This window comes from Hylobates moloch, unplaced genomic scaffold (genome assembly GCF_009828535.3).
Source record: "Hylobates moloch isolate HMO894 unplaced genomic scaffold, HMol_V3 SCAFFOLD_7, whole genome shotgun sequence".
In the NCBI taxonomy this organism is placed as follows: domain Eukaryota; kingdom Metazoa; phylum Chordata; class Mammalia; order Primates; family Hylobatidae; genus Hylobates; species Hylobates moloch.
Window position 1 is genome coordinate 79,832,198 of NW_026652282.1, and position 16,674 is coordinate 79,848,871.

Below are 16,674 nucleotides of genomic sequence, written 5' to 3' on the forward strand. Positions count from 1 at the left end.
TGCGTAGCTGGGACCACAGGCGCCCACCACCACGCCTGGCTAATTTTTTGTATTTTTAGTAGAGACAGAGTTTCACCTTGTTAGGCAGGATGGTCTCGATCTCCTGACCTTGTGATCCGCCCGCCTCGGCCTCCCAAAGTGCTGGGATTACAGGCATGAGCCACCACGCCCACCCTAGATTATGTTTTTGAATATGTATATTATAAATATAAACTATGTTTTCTGTAAGGATAGAAAATAATGGGGAGAAAATATACATTCCAATACCATTTATTAAATAATCTGCCTGTAAATCTGGGTAAAAATTGGTCCATAACTCATATTGTGTACCAAAATCATAGACAGATTAAAAGTAAACATTGAAATGAAAATGTTGTAAGCTTTGAATTAATTGAAGTTACAAAAGGACAGATTTACAACTTTGAATAAATAAAAGCTAAACTGTATAGAACGCTGTAAAATATAAAACACTCAGAAAAATACCTGCAAGTTTATTACACAAGGGATTAATATTGTTAGTATCCATGCACTGCATAGAATGTGATGGAAACATGTAGGTTTGGATAGATAAATGTGCAAAAAAATAGACAATACATATAAGTGGAAATAAAATTAGTAAAATGGGAAAAACCTTAACATACCAATTGAGAAATGCAAAATTTGAAAATGAGGTATCATTTTCCATCTTTTCAACTGGAAATCTAAAAATAACATTGCCTAATACCATGAAATTTGTACATTACTGTATTATGCTGGTAGCATTAAATCTGTTTGAAAAGAACTTGACAGAATATACCAATCCTTGTATCTATTGACCCCTGTGATTTAGTATTTTGGACAATTTACCCTAAGGAAATTATCCAAAAGAAGAAAAAAGTGTTTATTTGCAGGATTGTTTATACTAATGGAAAATTGGGGTGGGCAGAAACCTTAATTCCAAGCGGGCAATGCTTAATTATGAGCCATACACTCAGGAGTATTATCAGGTAGACACTAGAATGACTTAGATATGCTGTGTAGAAAATGAAAACATTCGTCTGATACAGTGGTTAAAAGAAATTACACGTCATATGATGTATGCTTTCAGTTATGTACAATGTAATTATGTAATCGTATGTTAGATGACAGTGTGACAACTAAGCTTCTAGTCTGGTGGGATTTTTAATGACTTATAAAAAATTCTTCCCGGACTTTATGGGGTAAAAGGAAAATGAGAATGGCAGAGATTTTTAAGGTTTTAATGTTATGAATGCTAAAGTATTCTGCTAAGTAAAAATGATAATAACTTTTATTGATCACGTTCTATGGACCAGGAACCCCTTTAAGTGTTCTGCACTTATTCTTTCATTCTGAAATGCTTGAAAACTGAAAAGGAGGTTTAGGCAGGATATACTTGTCTCCATATGATAGAAGGGCTGTGATAGGATGGGACAATTTGAATAGTCCTTTTTCATTCCGTTGGAGGTTAAAAAAATCTATTATCAGTAAAGTAAAAATTATAAGGAAACAGATCTTAATGCTAACAAAACAAAACAGCAACATACTTGTCCCTTTCTTTGCTTTCTCCACCTCAGAAAATTGACATTCCCATACTTCCAGATGTCTAAACTAGAAACTTGTGTTTCATACTTGATTCCTTGCACTTCCTCATTCTCTACTTCCAATCTGTGACCACATTCTATCTATTCTAACTGCTAAAATATTTCTGAAACTCATCTGCTCCTTCCCATTACCCCTGTTACCTTTCTAGTTTAGGCCACCATCTTCATCACCTTGATTGCAATAGCAGTCTCCTAACTGATCTCTTTACTTCCATCCTTACCCCCTTTCTTCTATTCGCTACACAAATCTAAATATATCACTCACCAGCTTACAAAAATCCTCAGTGATTTCACTTTGCTGGATTAAGTCCAAACCCCTTAATGGGGCTTTCAAGGTCTTCATGACTTATATTTACTTCACCAGCATCTGCTCCCCAGCCAATAAATTCATTCTCCCTTTCCTGCTCCTTGTCCCTTTCCCCACCCCTATCTCTCTCAGTCACACACATGTCACACACATGCACATGTACACACAAATACATGTACACCCCTACAGCCATACCGAACTTCTTCCATTTCCATGACTCTGTTTCATTCTCTCTCGTCACTGAATCTTCCTTGGTGCTATGCCTTCCACCTGGAACACTCTCCGTTGCTTGTCCAACCTCGCCTGAGCTTTCTCTTATGATCTCTAGTTCTTGCTTATCCTTCAGTTTTCATATTAGACATTCCTTCTCCTACGAAGGCTTTTTGGACATCTGGGTTGCATCCTCCTATGTGCTACCCTAACACCCCATTCCATACCCTTTATACTTACATTACTGAAAAGTAAGGACCACCTGAGTAGCATTGTACCTTTGGTTTACTACCATATCCGTAGAGTTAGCAGAGTGTCTGGCACATAGTAGATGCGTGTTAAGTATTCATTGAATGAATTTGCATGGTTTGGGCCTGTGTTGTCAACTACTTAAGATTTATATTTTTAACTTCAAATTTGAGCACTGTCTTCTTGGTCATCATATTATTAACAACAAGCACAATGCCAAACACGGTACATTTTCAGTAATGACTGGAAATGAATGAGTAACTCAGTAAGTATTTGAATGAATGATCATTGTAGTGGTGACACCTCACTGAGGTTAATGAGCATTCCCCCTTTCTTTAAATTCCCTGAAGGGAACTTCATTTGTCTCTGTTTTACCTAACATAGTGTCTTACATGTAGTAGACACTCACTGGATAATTACCTTCAATTCCCAAGATTGACCACTATGTACAGAGTTCCAGCTAGTGCTGGCATTAATTAGGTGATCTTGACCATATCTGGAATTTGAACTTGAGCTGGATTTCTCTGTGTATTTATGTATGTGTGCCTGTATGCATGGTCATGTCAACATGTATTTTTTAAAGATGTAGACTGGTTTCGTATTCATGTATGCAGTGACCATTAAAACAATGCCATCACACTACAACCAGAGTTCTCTTCTTGTTGTTGGTTGTTCGTTTGTTTTACTGTGGTTGTTTTTGCCTTGGACTTTGAAAGAATCCTGGACTGTAAACTTTTAAGGCAAGGTTTAAGTCTCGTCCTAATCATTCACTGTGTAGTCAACAAGAAGGTGTTAGGACTTGAGAAAAAAAATTACCGGAAGGAAATATATATGAGAAACGCTTTATGGGGAATTTTTTTTTGTCTTTTCTGCTTGAGTGTAGAACTTCAGGTGTTATGTAATACATATTCTTTCACCTCCACTTCCCTCTGTAAATGTGCTTTACTCATAAATGTCTGTCTATAAAGATGTGTCCTGGGTCTTCTTTAACAAGTAGGAGGTGGTACATACTTGAATAAACATTCTCTAAGTGGTTGAGGTTGAAAACGTGCGAATCTTTCTTAGTTGAAGTAGGAGAGGCTGTACCTGCTTTGTTATGAGTCCTTTCTTTGTGTTCTCATTATTCCTTTTTTTTTTTTTGGTTCTACATTTTTTTCCTGTGCTATTTTGTATAGCTCCTTTCTTATTATTTTTTTCTTTCACCTCTCAATTCTTTTATTATCACTCTTTTTTCATTTATTGAAACCATATATCCATGTTTTTTGAGTGAATTTGACCAGAACAGTTGGTTCAGCTTTCTTTTTAAAATAATATTTAATGTATTTCAATTATAAAAGTAACAATCTTTAATTTAGAAAATCTGAAAACAAAGGAAATTTTAAAGAAGAGAGTATGTATCTAAAATCCTGTTACTTAGGTATAATTATCATTAACATTGCCATAAATTACTATTTAGATTTTTTACCTAATTGAAATCATTCTGTACCTAGAGTTTTTTTTTTTTACCTAATTGAAATTTTTACCTAGTTGAAATCATTTTTTACCTAATTGAAACATTAGGTAAACATTTTTACCTAATTGAAATCATTCTGTACCTAGAGTTTTGTATCTCATTTTAAATAATATTGAGTCAAAGATATATTTCCACATCATTAAAATACTTTAATAGGCCAGGCATAGTGTCTCATGCCTATAATCCCAGCACTTTGGGAGGCCAAGGCGGGCAGACTACTTGAGCCCAGAAGTTTGAGATCAGCCTGGGCAACATGGGGAAAGCCTGTCTCTATTAAAAATACAAAAAATTAGCCGAGCATGGTGGTGTGCACCTATAGTTTTAGCTACTCAGGATGGGGAGGTGGGAGGATCGCTTGAGCCCAGAAAGTCAATGCTGCAGTGATATGTGATCACACCATTGCACTCCAGCCTGGGAGACAGAGTGAGACCCTGTCTCAAAACAATTTTTAATGGCTGCATAATATTCCATTTTAAATAGATAAAGCTTACCTCTTTGTTTCCCAGTATATGCACTGTTCAATGTGTTTACAAGTTTCTCTGTTATAAAAATTATGTCATGAATAACTTAGAACATGAAGTCCTAGCTACAGTTCAGATTGTTTCCTGTGAAAGATTCCTAGAAAGTAGCATTATCGGGTCAAAAATAAGTCATACTTTTTGAGGCACTTAGTTTTTTTTTTTTTTAACCACATAGCTTTCCAGAAATGTTATGCCAAATCTGCTCATTGCTATCAGCATTGTAAAAGAATATCCATCTTACCAAATGGGTAGGGCTTTTTAGTTTCTTTAACGGTATTGTAGTTTCTTTAACAGAATATTAACAGAATACTGTTAAAAATGGATAACTGTGTGTACTGTTATCAAATTAATTAAAGAATATTATTTGGCATACATATTTGAATCTTGTTCTGAAGGCCGTGGGTACATGGTGTGTTTTCTTACAATTGGAATCTCTTATGTGTGTGTGCTGGGTTGGTTGTTATTCTCTGAAATTGCATTACTGTGTTAAATCCCCAAACTAAAGCAGCGAATTTTTTTGTAAGTTCTGTATCTTTGTGGCCTTGACAACTGAGCCAGTCCTTTGGAGAATAAGCAATCCTGGACTGCATTTTAGGACAATGAGAACTGCCGAAGTCATGAGAGAGAAAGACGAATGGATAGGACACTGAACTAGAAATCAGATGCCCTAGGCTTTATTCCCACATCCATTTGCCATTGTGTATCATGGCCAAATTTGATTAAAGCACTTTCCCAATCTGTAAAACGGGGATAATATGTCTCACCTTACAGGGATGCTAAAGGGATTACTGAAATATTTTTTTCTAATACATTTTATGTTCTTCCAAAAGAGCTCTAATATTCAGAACCAAATACTAAAACCTATCCAAAATCTGAATGGTAGAAATTAACTATTATACTTACAAGCATTTTAAACCCCAGTTTATTAAGAACCTAACACCTTCAGTGAAGAGGGACAGATAGTCAACAGAAGAATAAACAAAGAAAATACCAAATAGTAATGAGCCTCCAAAAGACTAAAACATTGAGTGTTCTTTTTTGCTAAGATGCCATTTTAACCCATTTATACCAGAGGCTGCAGATTTTTTATGTGAAAAATCAGACCTTGGCGATGACCTTGAGCAGTAGAATATAATAACTCCCACAAGCTTAGTGTTCCAATACTGGAACAGTAGGCATAAGTGGGTTAGTTGTGTGCTACATCATATTGGTTGGCCAGAGAAGGCCTGTGCGAAGAGGGGATATTTGAATGATGGGAAGGAGACAACCATGCTCAAATTCAGGAAAGAGGCCCTCTAAGCAAAAAGAAGAACACATGCAAAGGTCCTAATGTGAGAATGGGTTTTGAGTGTTTGAGTGCCAGATAAGAGACCAGTTTGGAAGTTAGTAATTTGGGGCAGGGGAGGGAATTAGATGAAGTTGTAGAAAGAGGTAGGGGAAAAATTACCCAAGGCCTTGCAGGCCCCTGGAAGGAGTTCAAATAGTCCATAGTTTGGATCTCTCATACTTACTAGCTGTGTGACCTCAGATAAAGTTTTTTAACTTTTGTGAATTTTTGTTCCCATTTATAAAATGTGTGTAATTGTTGCTTTTCAAGATTGTTTCTAAGGATAATAAATTTAGTGAGTAGTACAGTGAATGGCATATAGTACACTCAAGAATTGGATATTGTTGATGATGGTGTTTGGACAGGAAATAAATGTCCATTGTGTACCTAACTGTGTCAGGCATAGGGCCAGACACTTTACATTTATTTATATTTAAATCCTCAAAACAATTCTATAAGATATAATGAAGCTGGGAAAAATTGTTACTTGTACAGTTAAACAGTGGTCTTAAGTAGCAGACTACTGGATTCAAATCAAATTTTCATGACTCCAAAATTAGTTATCCCTTACTCCTGTATCATATCAAGGCAGTCAATCAATTGTAATGTGTTGGTTGCTTTTATATGTAAATACAATTTGTGACTAGACGTGCTTTTAGAGATGAGGCCAGTCTTTGACCTTATATGAACAGCTCTTGTCAGGTGGGAACTTTGTGAATGTTCATAATTCTTTCAATGCTTAGGATCATGCCTCGTTCCTCCTAGAATTTCTTATTATATTCCTTGACTAAGTGGATCTGCATAACTATTAATACTTGACTGCAACATGCCCTAATTTTTAAAATAACCTAAGGCATATCCAGGTTTTTTGTTTTTGCAAGATTTCTTATTTTTCCCAAAGACATATTTCATACAGCAGTCTTTTCCTTTGAGAGTGTTTTGCCCTTAATTGTACTAGTTGGAAGTGTCAGAATAGTGCATTAACCTACTGAGCTCCAGATGGCTGACTTTTTTTGTGTTATTTTGTCTCGTCTTGTTTAAAGGAATACAGAATTGGCAGCAGAGCCCACTAACTGATGTCAGATTTGGTTAGCATAAATTGTTTAATATCAAGTAAACATGCACTTAAAAATCATATGAGTTGTACTTTTTATTCTTTGCTGTACAAAATCTTCACTGAATATATTTGATAAGTTGAAAGGCTCATTCATTTTGTGAGAAAGTTTATGAGATTACTGATTATATTACTTATTGAAAATATTTAGTATCTATATCCTACTTTGGAATGTAGAAGAAAGAAAAGCCTTTTGGAGGTATGTGTGTGCATGTCTGTTGAATTGTTAGATTATATTAATTTTTTCTCTGAGAAGTAAATGACATGCTAGAATAGTAAATTATATAATGTGGACCATGAAAAAGTATTATTTCTAAAATAATTGTTTTGAGGAAACAGAAATGTGTGTTTCCTTACATTCAGATTCACAACTTAGGTCTTTAGAGGTAAGAATGCTACCAGCAGAAACAGATGGTTGGTAATCTATAAAAGTAATGCCATCATATTGGGTAATGCTATACTGCTGTTTCTATTGGCATAACCTCTAACTATGACATGATATATAGCACTTATGGGCCAGAACATTGTTTGTACTTTTATAAAAACCCTACAAAGTCTATATGCTCAAGTACTAGCTCAGTATTCTTATCAGGTTGGGTTTTTGTTTTGTTTTTCTTAGATGGAGTCTTGCTCTGTTGCCCAGGCTGGAGTGTAGTGGCATGATCTCGGCTCACTGCAACTTCTGCCTCCCAGGTTCAAGCGATTCTCCTGCCTCAGCCTCCCAAGTAGCTGGGTTTACAGGCGTGCGCCACCACGCCCAACTTATTTTTTGTATTTTTAGTAGAGACAGGGTTTTACCATGTTGGCCAGGCTGGTCTCGAGCTCCTGACCTCAAGTGATCTGCCCGCCTCGGCCTCCCAAAGGGTTGAGATTACAGGCATGAGCACCTGGCCAGGTTGTTCTTTCAAGTTAGGCTAGGACTTTGGGGTAAGCAGTATTTCGTGATATTCACTGTATACCATTTTAGAACTAAAATTGGTTCATGCAGCAAAGATGAATTATTTATCACAAAAGGCTTGAATAACATATACATGCACCACTGCTATAGAACATAAACACACATGTTTGAGTTTGTTAGGTAAAATTAGTTTATTGAAATGAAATCCCCCAAAATCAACTTTCATATATTTTTTGAATTTATATATACTAATATAAACAAGTCATTCCTCTTTTAAATATTAACCAGAAGAGCATCCCACTAAGATACTATTTGATTTCAAATATGTCAGTGTTAACTTTAAATATTTTAATTATACTGTTTACGTGGCAACATTGGGTACACACTATAGCAGCATCTCTTATACAACTTATCAAATATACATGTGAGATACAAAACCCATAAAATTTAAATTAACATTGTTTTAAGTAATAAATCATTTGTTGACTCTAAATTGCCAATTACAATGTGAATATACTACAGTGCGGGCACTTTTGGGTTCTCTGTACCTACCGTGCCATAGGATAACCCAACTGTGCCACTAGTGTTCTCTGATCTATGGTTAAATTTTGATTGGTATAGCATGCTGCGATGTCATTTGGTCTTTATTTTGGTACATATGTGTTTTCACACTAAGGCCATCTCATTAGCCAGAGGTAATGAAAGTTGTACTTCCTGGTAACAGTGTGAATATATGGATGCTGAGATTAATTGGCAGGACTTGGTTATAAGGTAGTTACCTAGATGATCCCGCTTATGCTTAGCTTTATCATATTAAGAAATGAAACTGCAGAATTTTAACATTATCTTACCAGACTCAGGGATGATTAAGACTATGTTCAAGGATCCCAGTTTGAGTAACATTGCTGTGAGCTCCAGGTATATTGATCTAACAAATCCCCAAACATAGCATTTTGTATTATGACTCAATATTTGTTGTAATTTCTGACTGAAATAGCCTTATCTACCTTTGGTGAACAGTTTTTACAGCTGGGCAGACCTTCTTCCCCCACATAGAGTCAAGTCCTTTAACCTTCAAACTCCCTTATCACTCACTCCCTATCTATTTTGAAGGCACATATCACATTGACAGTGGTCTGCATGTTGTTGCTTACCATACCTGAATAAGCTCTGCTGGGATGGTGAAGATATATCATTGCTTATCTCTGTACTCTCAGTGCCTGGAACCTCATGGGAACTCAATTCATGTTGACTGGTAATATTCTAATACAAAAATGATACCATATGCACAGTAAGAGATAGATGCCTTGTGTCTCTGTAGTCTATTTTGTGAAGAAACTGAGAATCTGTATAATCAATGTGTGTGCAGAGAATATAGTGTCCAATTAAAATTTTATACTTTAAAGAAGAAAAGCTTTTGCTTTAGTATGCATATAGTGGCATATTCCAAATCATAGATTCAACAGGGCAGGACCTTTGGGATCATCTACCTCAGTGGGTTTAAAACCTTATTTTATTTAACATCAGAGCATCTTATTCATAAAAAATAATATGTGGGATATGAATAAATTAGAAAATAAATGTGTAAATGCCCTCATTTTGGGGGGAGCAGAGACTTGGGAAGTCTCCCCAGGTGCCTTTCTTTTTTGCACATTCCCTCCTCACCCTCCAAGGCAACCCTGAAAACACCTCAAGGAACTCCATTGACCCCCAGAATAGTTTGAAAATAATAGTCTTCTCAGGTCGGGTGCGGTGGCTCATGCCTGTAATCCCAGCACTTTGGGAGGCCGAGGTGAGTGGATCACAAGGTCAGGAGTTCGAGACTAGCCTGGCCAATATGGTGAAACCCCGACTCTACTAAAAATACAAAAATTAGCTGGGCGTGGTGGCACACACCTGTAGTTCCAGCTGCTCAGGAGGCTGAGGCAGGAGAATCGCTTGAACCCAGGAGGTGGAGGTTGCAGTGAGCCAAGATTCTTCCACTGCACTCCATCTGAAAAATAATAATAATAATAATACTAGTCTTCTCCTACCTAAGGTAAGAATCCTTTTCCAGCATCTCAGACCTAGTGGCAGGTCTTTGCTTGAATAATTTAGGTGAACAGAAACTAATAACTTCATAACATGAGCAGTTAACTAGGCAATTGTTAATGAAAGTACTCACTAAATTAATGATAAAATAATGTATAATGGCACCAAACATTACTTAAGTGCTTATTATGTACCAGATCTTATGTTTGACCAGGATCCTTATTTCACCCTTACGACAAGCCTGAGAAAGGTAGATGCTTAATTGTTCCCATTTTGCCGATAAGGAACCTCAGGCCCAGGAAGTCAAGTAATCACTTGACTAAATTCATACAGCTATTAAGTTAAGGAATATTTCGGAAACTTTTGCCTGCTTTTCCCTTTTTGTTATAATCTTCCTTTGGGAACAAATTATGCCCCTTTTTAAGATGGTTTTGTACTGTCCTCAGAGAGCGACTCTATAGCCTGGGTTCTAGCCTTACTTCTGACAGATAAAGTCTCAGACAAGACATGACTTCTCCGTGACTCAGTTTTCACAGCTGAAGAAAAAATGGTTTTAGTAATATTTTCCCTGTTGGATTCAGATGAAATAGTATGCAGGAAAAGTTGTGAAAGCTGTTTTTGCTGTAGCAGTATAAGGTATCCTTTTTTTTTTCCCTTGAGACAGAGTCTCACTCTGTCGCCCAGGCTGGAGTGTAGTGGCGCGATCTTGGCTCACTGCAAGCTCCACCTCCGGGGTTCATGCCATTCTCCTGCCTCAGCCTCCCAAGTAGCTGTGACTACAGATGCCCGTCACCATGCCTGGCTAATTTTTTGTATTTTGTTTGTTTGTTTATTTTTAGTAGAGATGGGGTTTCACCACGTTGGCCGGGATGGTCTCGATCTCCTGACCTTGTGATCTGGTCGCCTCGGCCTCCCAAAGTGCTGGGATTACAGGCAGTCCCATTCAGTGCTGGAGGCAGACATCCATTTATTAACATGTCAATTAGTTACATTTCTTTTTATTTTTCCTTGTTTTCCTATCCTTTGGCCATTTTACCATTGATGCACTACCTCCCATCAGCAGGTAGACAAGGAACTGATAAAATTCAGTGTGTTCATTTTGTCTGATAGCACTTACTAAAATGTTTAGAAGGCTAGCGTTTTGAAAATAATAGGGTAATTTTTTGTTTTGTGGAAGGAATATTTATTTCGTTGATAACTTATAGCTTCATTACCTACTTAAAATGCAGTTTATATCTAGGCTGTAGGAAACATTTATAATCTGCAAAAGTATTATTAAACTTGCTTTGTTACACTGTCTAAAGTTACTCTTGGAATTGGATTTACAAAATGGTAAAGCAGAGAGGGAAACTATTTTATTTAAATACCTTCATAATCTTTGCCCCAACACAACAAATGTTGGTAAGTCTTACTGTTGTTCCTATCTTTAAACAGTACAATGAAGAGATTGCCTCTGCGAAATATATTGGTTATCCTATTGGACATTATCATTGATCAAATCCTGCCCATTTTTTAAAGTCACTATTTACATACATGAACTTTCTTTATTTAAAATGGTAGTGGGCCGGGCACGGTGGCTCACGCCTGTAATTCCAGCACTTTGGGAGGCCGAGGCGGGGAGGATCATGAGGTCAGGAGATCAAGACCATCCTGGTTAACACAGTGAAACCCCGTCTCTACTAAAAATACAAAAAAAATTAGTCGGGCATGGTGGCGGGTGCCTGTAGTCCCAGTTATTCGGGAGGCTGAGGCAGGAGAATGGCTTGAACCTGGTAGGTGGAGATTGCAGTGAGCCGAGATCACGCCACTGCACTCCAGCCTGGGCGACAGAGCGAGACTCTGTCTCAAAAAAAAAAAAAAAAAAAAAGGTAGTGTACTTTTTCTTCTGTCCTAGGACAGTGGGTGGAGTAAATGCAGTGTAATTCCAAGAGAGGTAACAGGCTACTAGAAGGGTGCTTACTTGTTTTGTGCCATGGGCCCCTCTGAAAGCTGGTGAATTTATGGGAACGTTTTTAGAATCATATTTTTAGATGTAAAACACAAAAGACATAGGATTATAAAGGAAACCAATCATATTAAAATGTACTTATAAAATGGTTTTTAAAAATTATGACACATTCCAGAGACATAAACAGATATGTTCACACAAAAACCTGTGCATGGATTTTCATAGTTTTATTCATAGTAGATAAAAACTGGAAACAGCCTAAATGTTCTTTAATGGGTGAGTGGTTAAATAAACTTTATTATCCATGCTATGGGATACTGTATGGAAAAAAATAGGTATAAACTATTGATATACACAATAACTTGTGTGCCTTCCCAGGGCATTATGGTGAATGGAAGAAGCCCATGTGCCAAAAGGTTACATATAGTATGATTTCATATGAATGACATTCCTTTTTTTATGGGTACATAGTAGGTGTATATTCTTAAGGGGTACATAAGATGTTTTGATACAGGCATACAATGCATAATAATCACATCAGGGTAAATGGTACAATCTTTAATTGTACAATAAATTATTGTTGACTGTAGTCACCCTGTTGTGCTATCAAATGCTAGATCTTACCCATTCTGTTAAACTATACTTTTGTACCCATTAACTATCCCCATTTCCCCTCCCCGCCCACTTCCCAGCCTCTGACAAGTATCATTCTACTCTCTTATCTCATGAGTTCAATTGTTTTAAATTTTTGCTCCCACAAATGAGAACATGAGATGTTTTTCTTTGCCTGGCTTATTTCACTTAACCTAATGTCCTTCAGTTCCATCCACGTTGTTGCAAATGACAGGATCTCATTCTTTTTTATGGCGGAATAGTATGCCATTGTGTATATGTGCCACATTTTCTTTTCTTTTTTTTTTTTTTGAGACAGAGTCTTGCTCTGTCACTCAGCCTGGAGTGCAGTGGCGTGATCTCGGCTCACTGCAACCTCCATCTCCCTGATTCAAGCAATTCCCCTGCCTCAGCCTCCTGAGTATCTGGGATTACAGGTGCACGCCACCACGCCTGGCTAATTTTTTTGTATTTTTAGTAGAGGCGGGGTTTAACCACGTTGGCCAGACTGGTCTCAAACTCCCGACCTCAGGCAATCCGCCTGCCTTGGCCTTCCAAAGTGCTAGGATTACAGGCATGAGCCACCACTCCTGGCCCCTGTGCCACATTTTCTTTATCCATTTGTCTGTAGATGGACACTTAGGTTGCTTCCAAATCTTGGCTATTGTGAATAGTGCTGCAATAAATATGGGAGTGCAGATATCTCTTTGATATACTGGTTCTTTCTTTTTGGCATATACCCAGCAGTGGGAATGCTGGACCAAATGGTAGCTCAATTGTTAGTTTTTTGAGGAACCTCCATACTGTTTTCCATAGTGGCTATACTAGTTTACATTCCCACCAACAGTCATGAGGGTTCCCTTTTCTCCACATCCTCACCAGCATTTGTCATTGCCTTTCTTTTGGATGGATGCAAGCCATTTTAACTGGGGTGAGATGATAGCTCATTGTAGTTTTGATTTGATTTTCTCCAACAATGAATGATGTTGAGCACCTTTTCATATACCTGTTTGTCCTTTGTATGTTTTCTTTTGAGACTCATCTATTGAGATCTTTTGTCCATTTAAAAAAATCAGATTATTAGTTTCTTTCCTGTTGAGTTGCTTGAGCTCCTTAAATATTTTGGTTATTAATCTCTTGTCAGATATATGTATAGTTTGCATATAGGTTTTCCTATTCTGTTGTCTCTTTGTTGATTGTTTGCTTTGCAGAAGCTTTTGAACTTGATGTGATTCCATTTATAAATGATACTTTTGAAAAAAAATGATAGAAATGGAGAATAGGTTAGTGGTTGCTTGGGTGGAAGGTTGTGGGAGGGAGATGGGTGTGGTTATTGAAAGGCCAACTTGGGGGATGCTTGTGGTGATGGAACTGTTCCATATCTTGATTGTGGTGTTTGTATACCTGAATCTACACATGATAAAACTGCATAGAAATGCATATATATATATACATATATATATATATACACACACACACATATATATAAATATATATACACACGTATATACACACACACACACACATATATAATACACAGAAATAAGTACAAATAAAACTAGGGAAATTTGAATAAGATAGATGGGTTTTATCAATATCAATATCCCAGTTGTGATATCGTAATATAGATTACCAGGATGTTACCATTGGGGGAAAAGGGATCTCTGTGCATTATTTCTTAGAACTGCATGCGTATTTCCAATATCTAAAAATAGTTTGATTAAAAAATTGAGACACAGTAATTGTACTTCTTTACAATATTTGTTAAATAACAAGATAAAATGGCAGGTTGTATAACTCAAGTAATTTTGAAGAAGTGATAAGCATAAATGATAGTTAAGGTATTTTCACAAATGCACTATGTGTGGTACAACAGGAAAACATATGTGACTTGGTGACCAAGTTGCAGGGGCTGCTAATACCACTGTAATCTGTTTCCTATATTCATAGTTGGAAGAAGTACTAAATTTAAGTAAGAGCTTACTGAAAATATGTTTTCCTTAACAAATTCACATACCCCGTAAATTTAGACCCCAGGATAAGAACCCCTGACTTCATATCTTTTTTCATTTCATTATCTGACATATCTGAAAGGCCTCTGTCAAAAGAGAAGCATAATGTGTATTTGTTTTGCCTCAGGTACCATGGATAATGATGGGGGCTCATAGAAAATACTAGTGGACACACTTCACAGTTTTAAAGATTTACTTGCTATTATTCACCCATATGCCCATTGTTCACCAAAATTGCTTAACACTAGTTTTAAAAGAGAAGTATATGTGGATTTTAAGTATAGAATAAACTACACATTATTGATATGAAAAAGAAATATGTCAAATTGATTGCTTATTATCCAGATTGACTAATATTGACTATCATTAAATATTTTAATTTGCTTTCGCTAGGAAATCAGTTAGTGATGGTTTAGCCTTCAATTTTCCATATCTCTGAGAGTATCTAGATCAAATGAGGCTGTCCTTTTATATGAAACGAAGGTTAGTGTTTTGGGATTAATATTCTACTTTAAAATATCACCTTTTTGTTTCATCTAATGTTAAAATCTAAAATTTTTTGAATATTTAACTGAGTAATTATTTGAAATTATTATGAAGTATTTCCTCTACACTCTCTTGGTTAAATATGTCTTTCATAACATAAGTAACAATATGGACACAGAATTAAAAACTATGTTTAGAGTTTGTGTACTTGACATTTCTAATACAGGCTGAGCATCTCTAATCCAAAATCCAAAATGCTCCAAAATCCAAAACTTTTTGAGAACCAACATGATGCCACAAATGGAATATTCCACACCTGACCTCATGTGTTGAGTCACAGCTAAAATGTAGCCAAAACTTTGTTTCATGCACAAAATTATTAAAATCATTGTATAAAATTATCTTCAGGCTATTTGAGGTGCATATGCAACATTAAATATCATGTTTCAACTTGTCCCCAAAATATCTCATTATGTATTTGCAAAGATTACAAAATTGGAGAAAATCAGAAATCTGAAACACTTCTGGCCCCAAGCATTTTGAATAAGGGATACTCAATCTGTAATACAAGTGCTCAAAAAATGATCTAAATATTTGTTCTGTGACGGTCTAAGAGTCTCTAATTTGGGAGTGAAATGCTTAATTGATATTTAATATACAGAAGCTTCAATAAGGGAACAATAAATGATTTCATCATATAAAACCTTATACATTTCTTTCATTAAACATTTTAGCTAATCATATTTTAGTAAACTTATTCAAATTTTTTTGGGAAAAATGGCACATATAATCTGAAGAATTATGATGCTTATACATTGCTGTAGAAAAGCTTTTATCACCCCTGCCCTATAATTTGGGGTATATTCTCTTGTTCTGCCTACTATTTTCATCCTCTGAAAATGCCTTAGTTAGAAACAATGTTTCCTGCAATGGGAAATGACACAATATGAAGTTAATCTCATGACAGTAATTTTCTGTGTAGGCTTTTTTCTTATAGACTTCAACTGATAATATGTAGTATCTTTTGCCCTACATTTTTTTGTGCAGTTAAAAAAATAAATTAAAAAAAGACTTAAAGGTTAGACCTAAAACCATAAAAACCCTAGAAGAAAACCTAGGCAATACCATTCAGGACATAGGCATGGGCAAGGACTTCATGTCTAAAACACCAAAAGCAATGGCAACAAAAGCCAAAATTGACAAATGAGATCTAATTAAACTAAGCTTCTGCACAGCAAAAGAAACTACCATCAGAGTGAACAGGCAACCTACAGAATGGGAGAAAATTTTTGCAATCTGCTCATCTGACAAAGGGCTAATATCCAGAATCTACAATGAACTCAAACAAACTTACAAGAAAAAAACAAACAACCCCATCAAAAAGTGGGCAAAGGATATGAACAGACACTTTTCAAAAGAAGACATTTATGCAGCCAAAAGACACATGAAAAAATGCTCATCATCACTAGCCATCAGAGAAATGCAAATGAAAACCACAATGAGATACCATCTCACATCAAAATCAGAAAAAAGGTCTGAGAGGATGTGGAAAAAGAAACTTTTACACTGTTGGTGGGATTGTAAATGGTTCAACATTGTGAAAACCATGCTGCTATAAAGACACATGCACACATATGTTTATTGCGGCACTATTCACAATAGGAAAGACCTGGAACCAACCCACATGTCCAACAATCATAGACTGGATTAAGGAAATGTGGCACATATACACCATGGAATACTATGCAGCCATAAAAAATGATGAGTTCGTGTCCTTTGTAGGGACATGGATGAAACTGGAAAACATCATTCTCAGTAAACTATTGCAAGGACAAAAAACCAAAC

The 16,674-nt window shown here is 36.2% G+C and overlaps 1 protein-coding gene across 1 annotated transcript in view; it reads left to right on the forward strand.

The window, feature by feature from the left end:
- Positions 1–16,674, forward strand: part of DIAPH2 (diaphanous related formin 2) — an 880,788-nt gene that overhangs the window by 176,976 nt on the left and 687,138 nt on the right. The window contains exon 8 of the mRNA XM_058441333.1: positions 11,076–11,172. Coding sequence (XP_058297316.1) covers positions 11,076–11,172 — 97 coding nt within the window. The remainder of the gene's footprint in view (positions 1–11,075; positions 11,173–16,674) is intronic.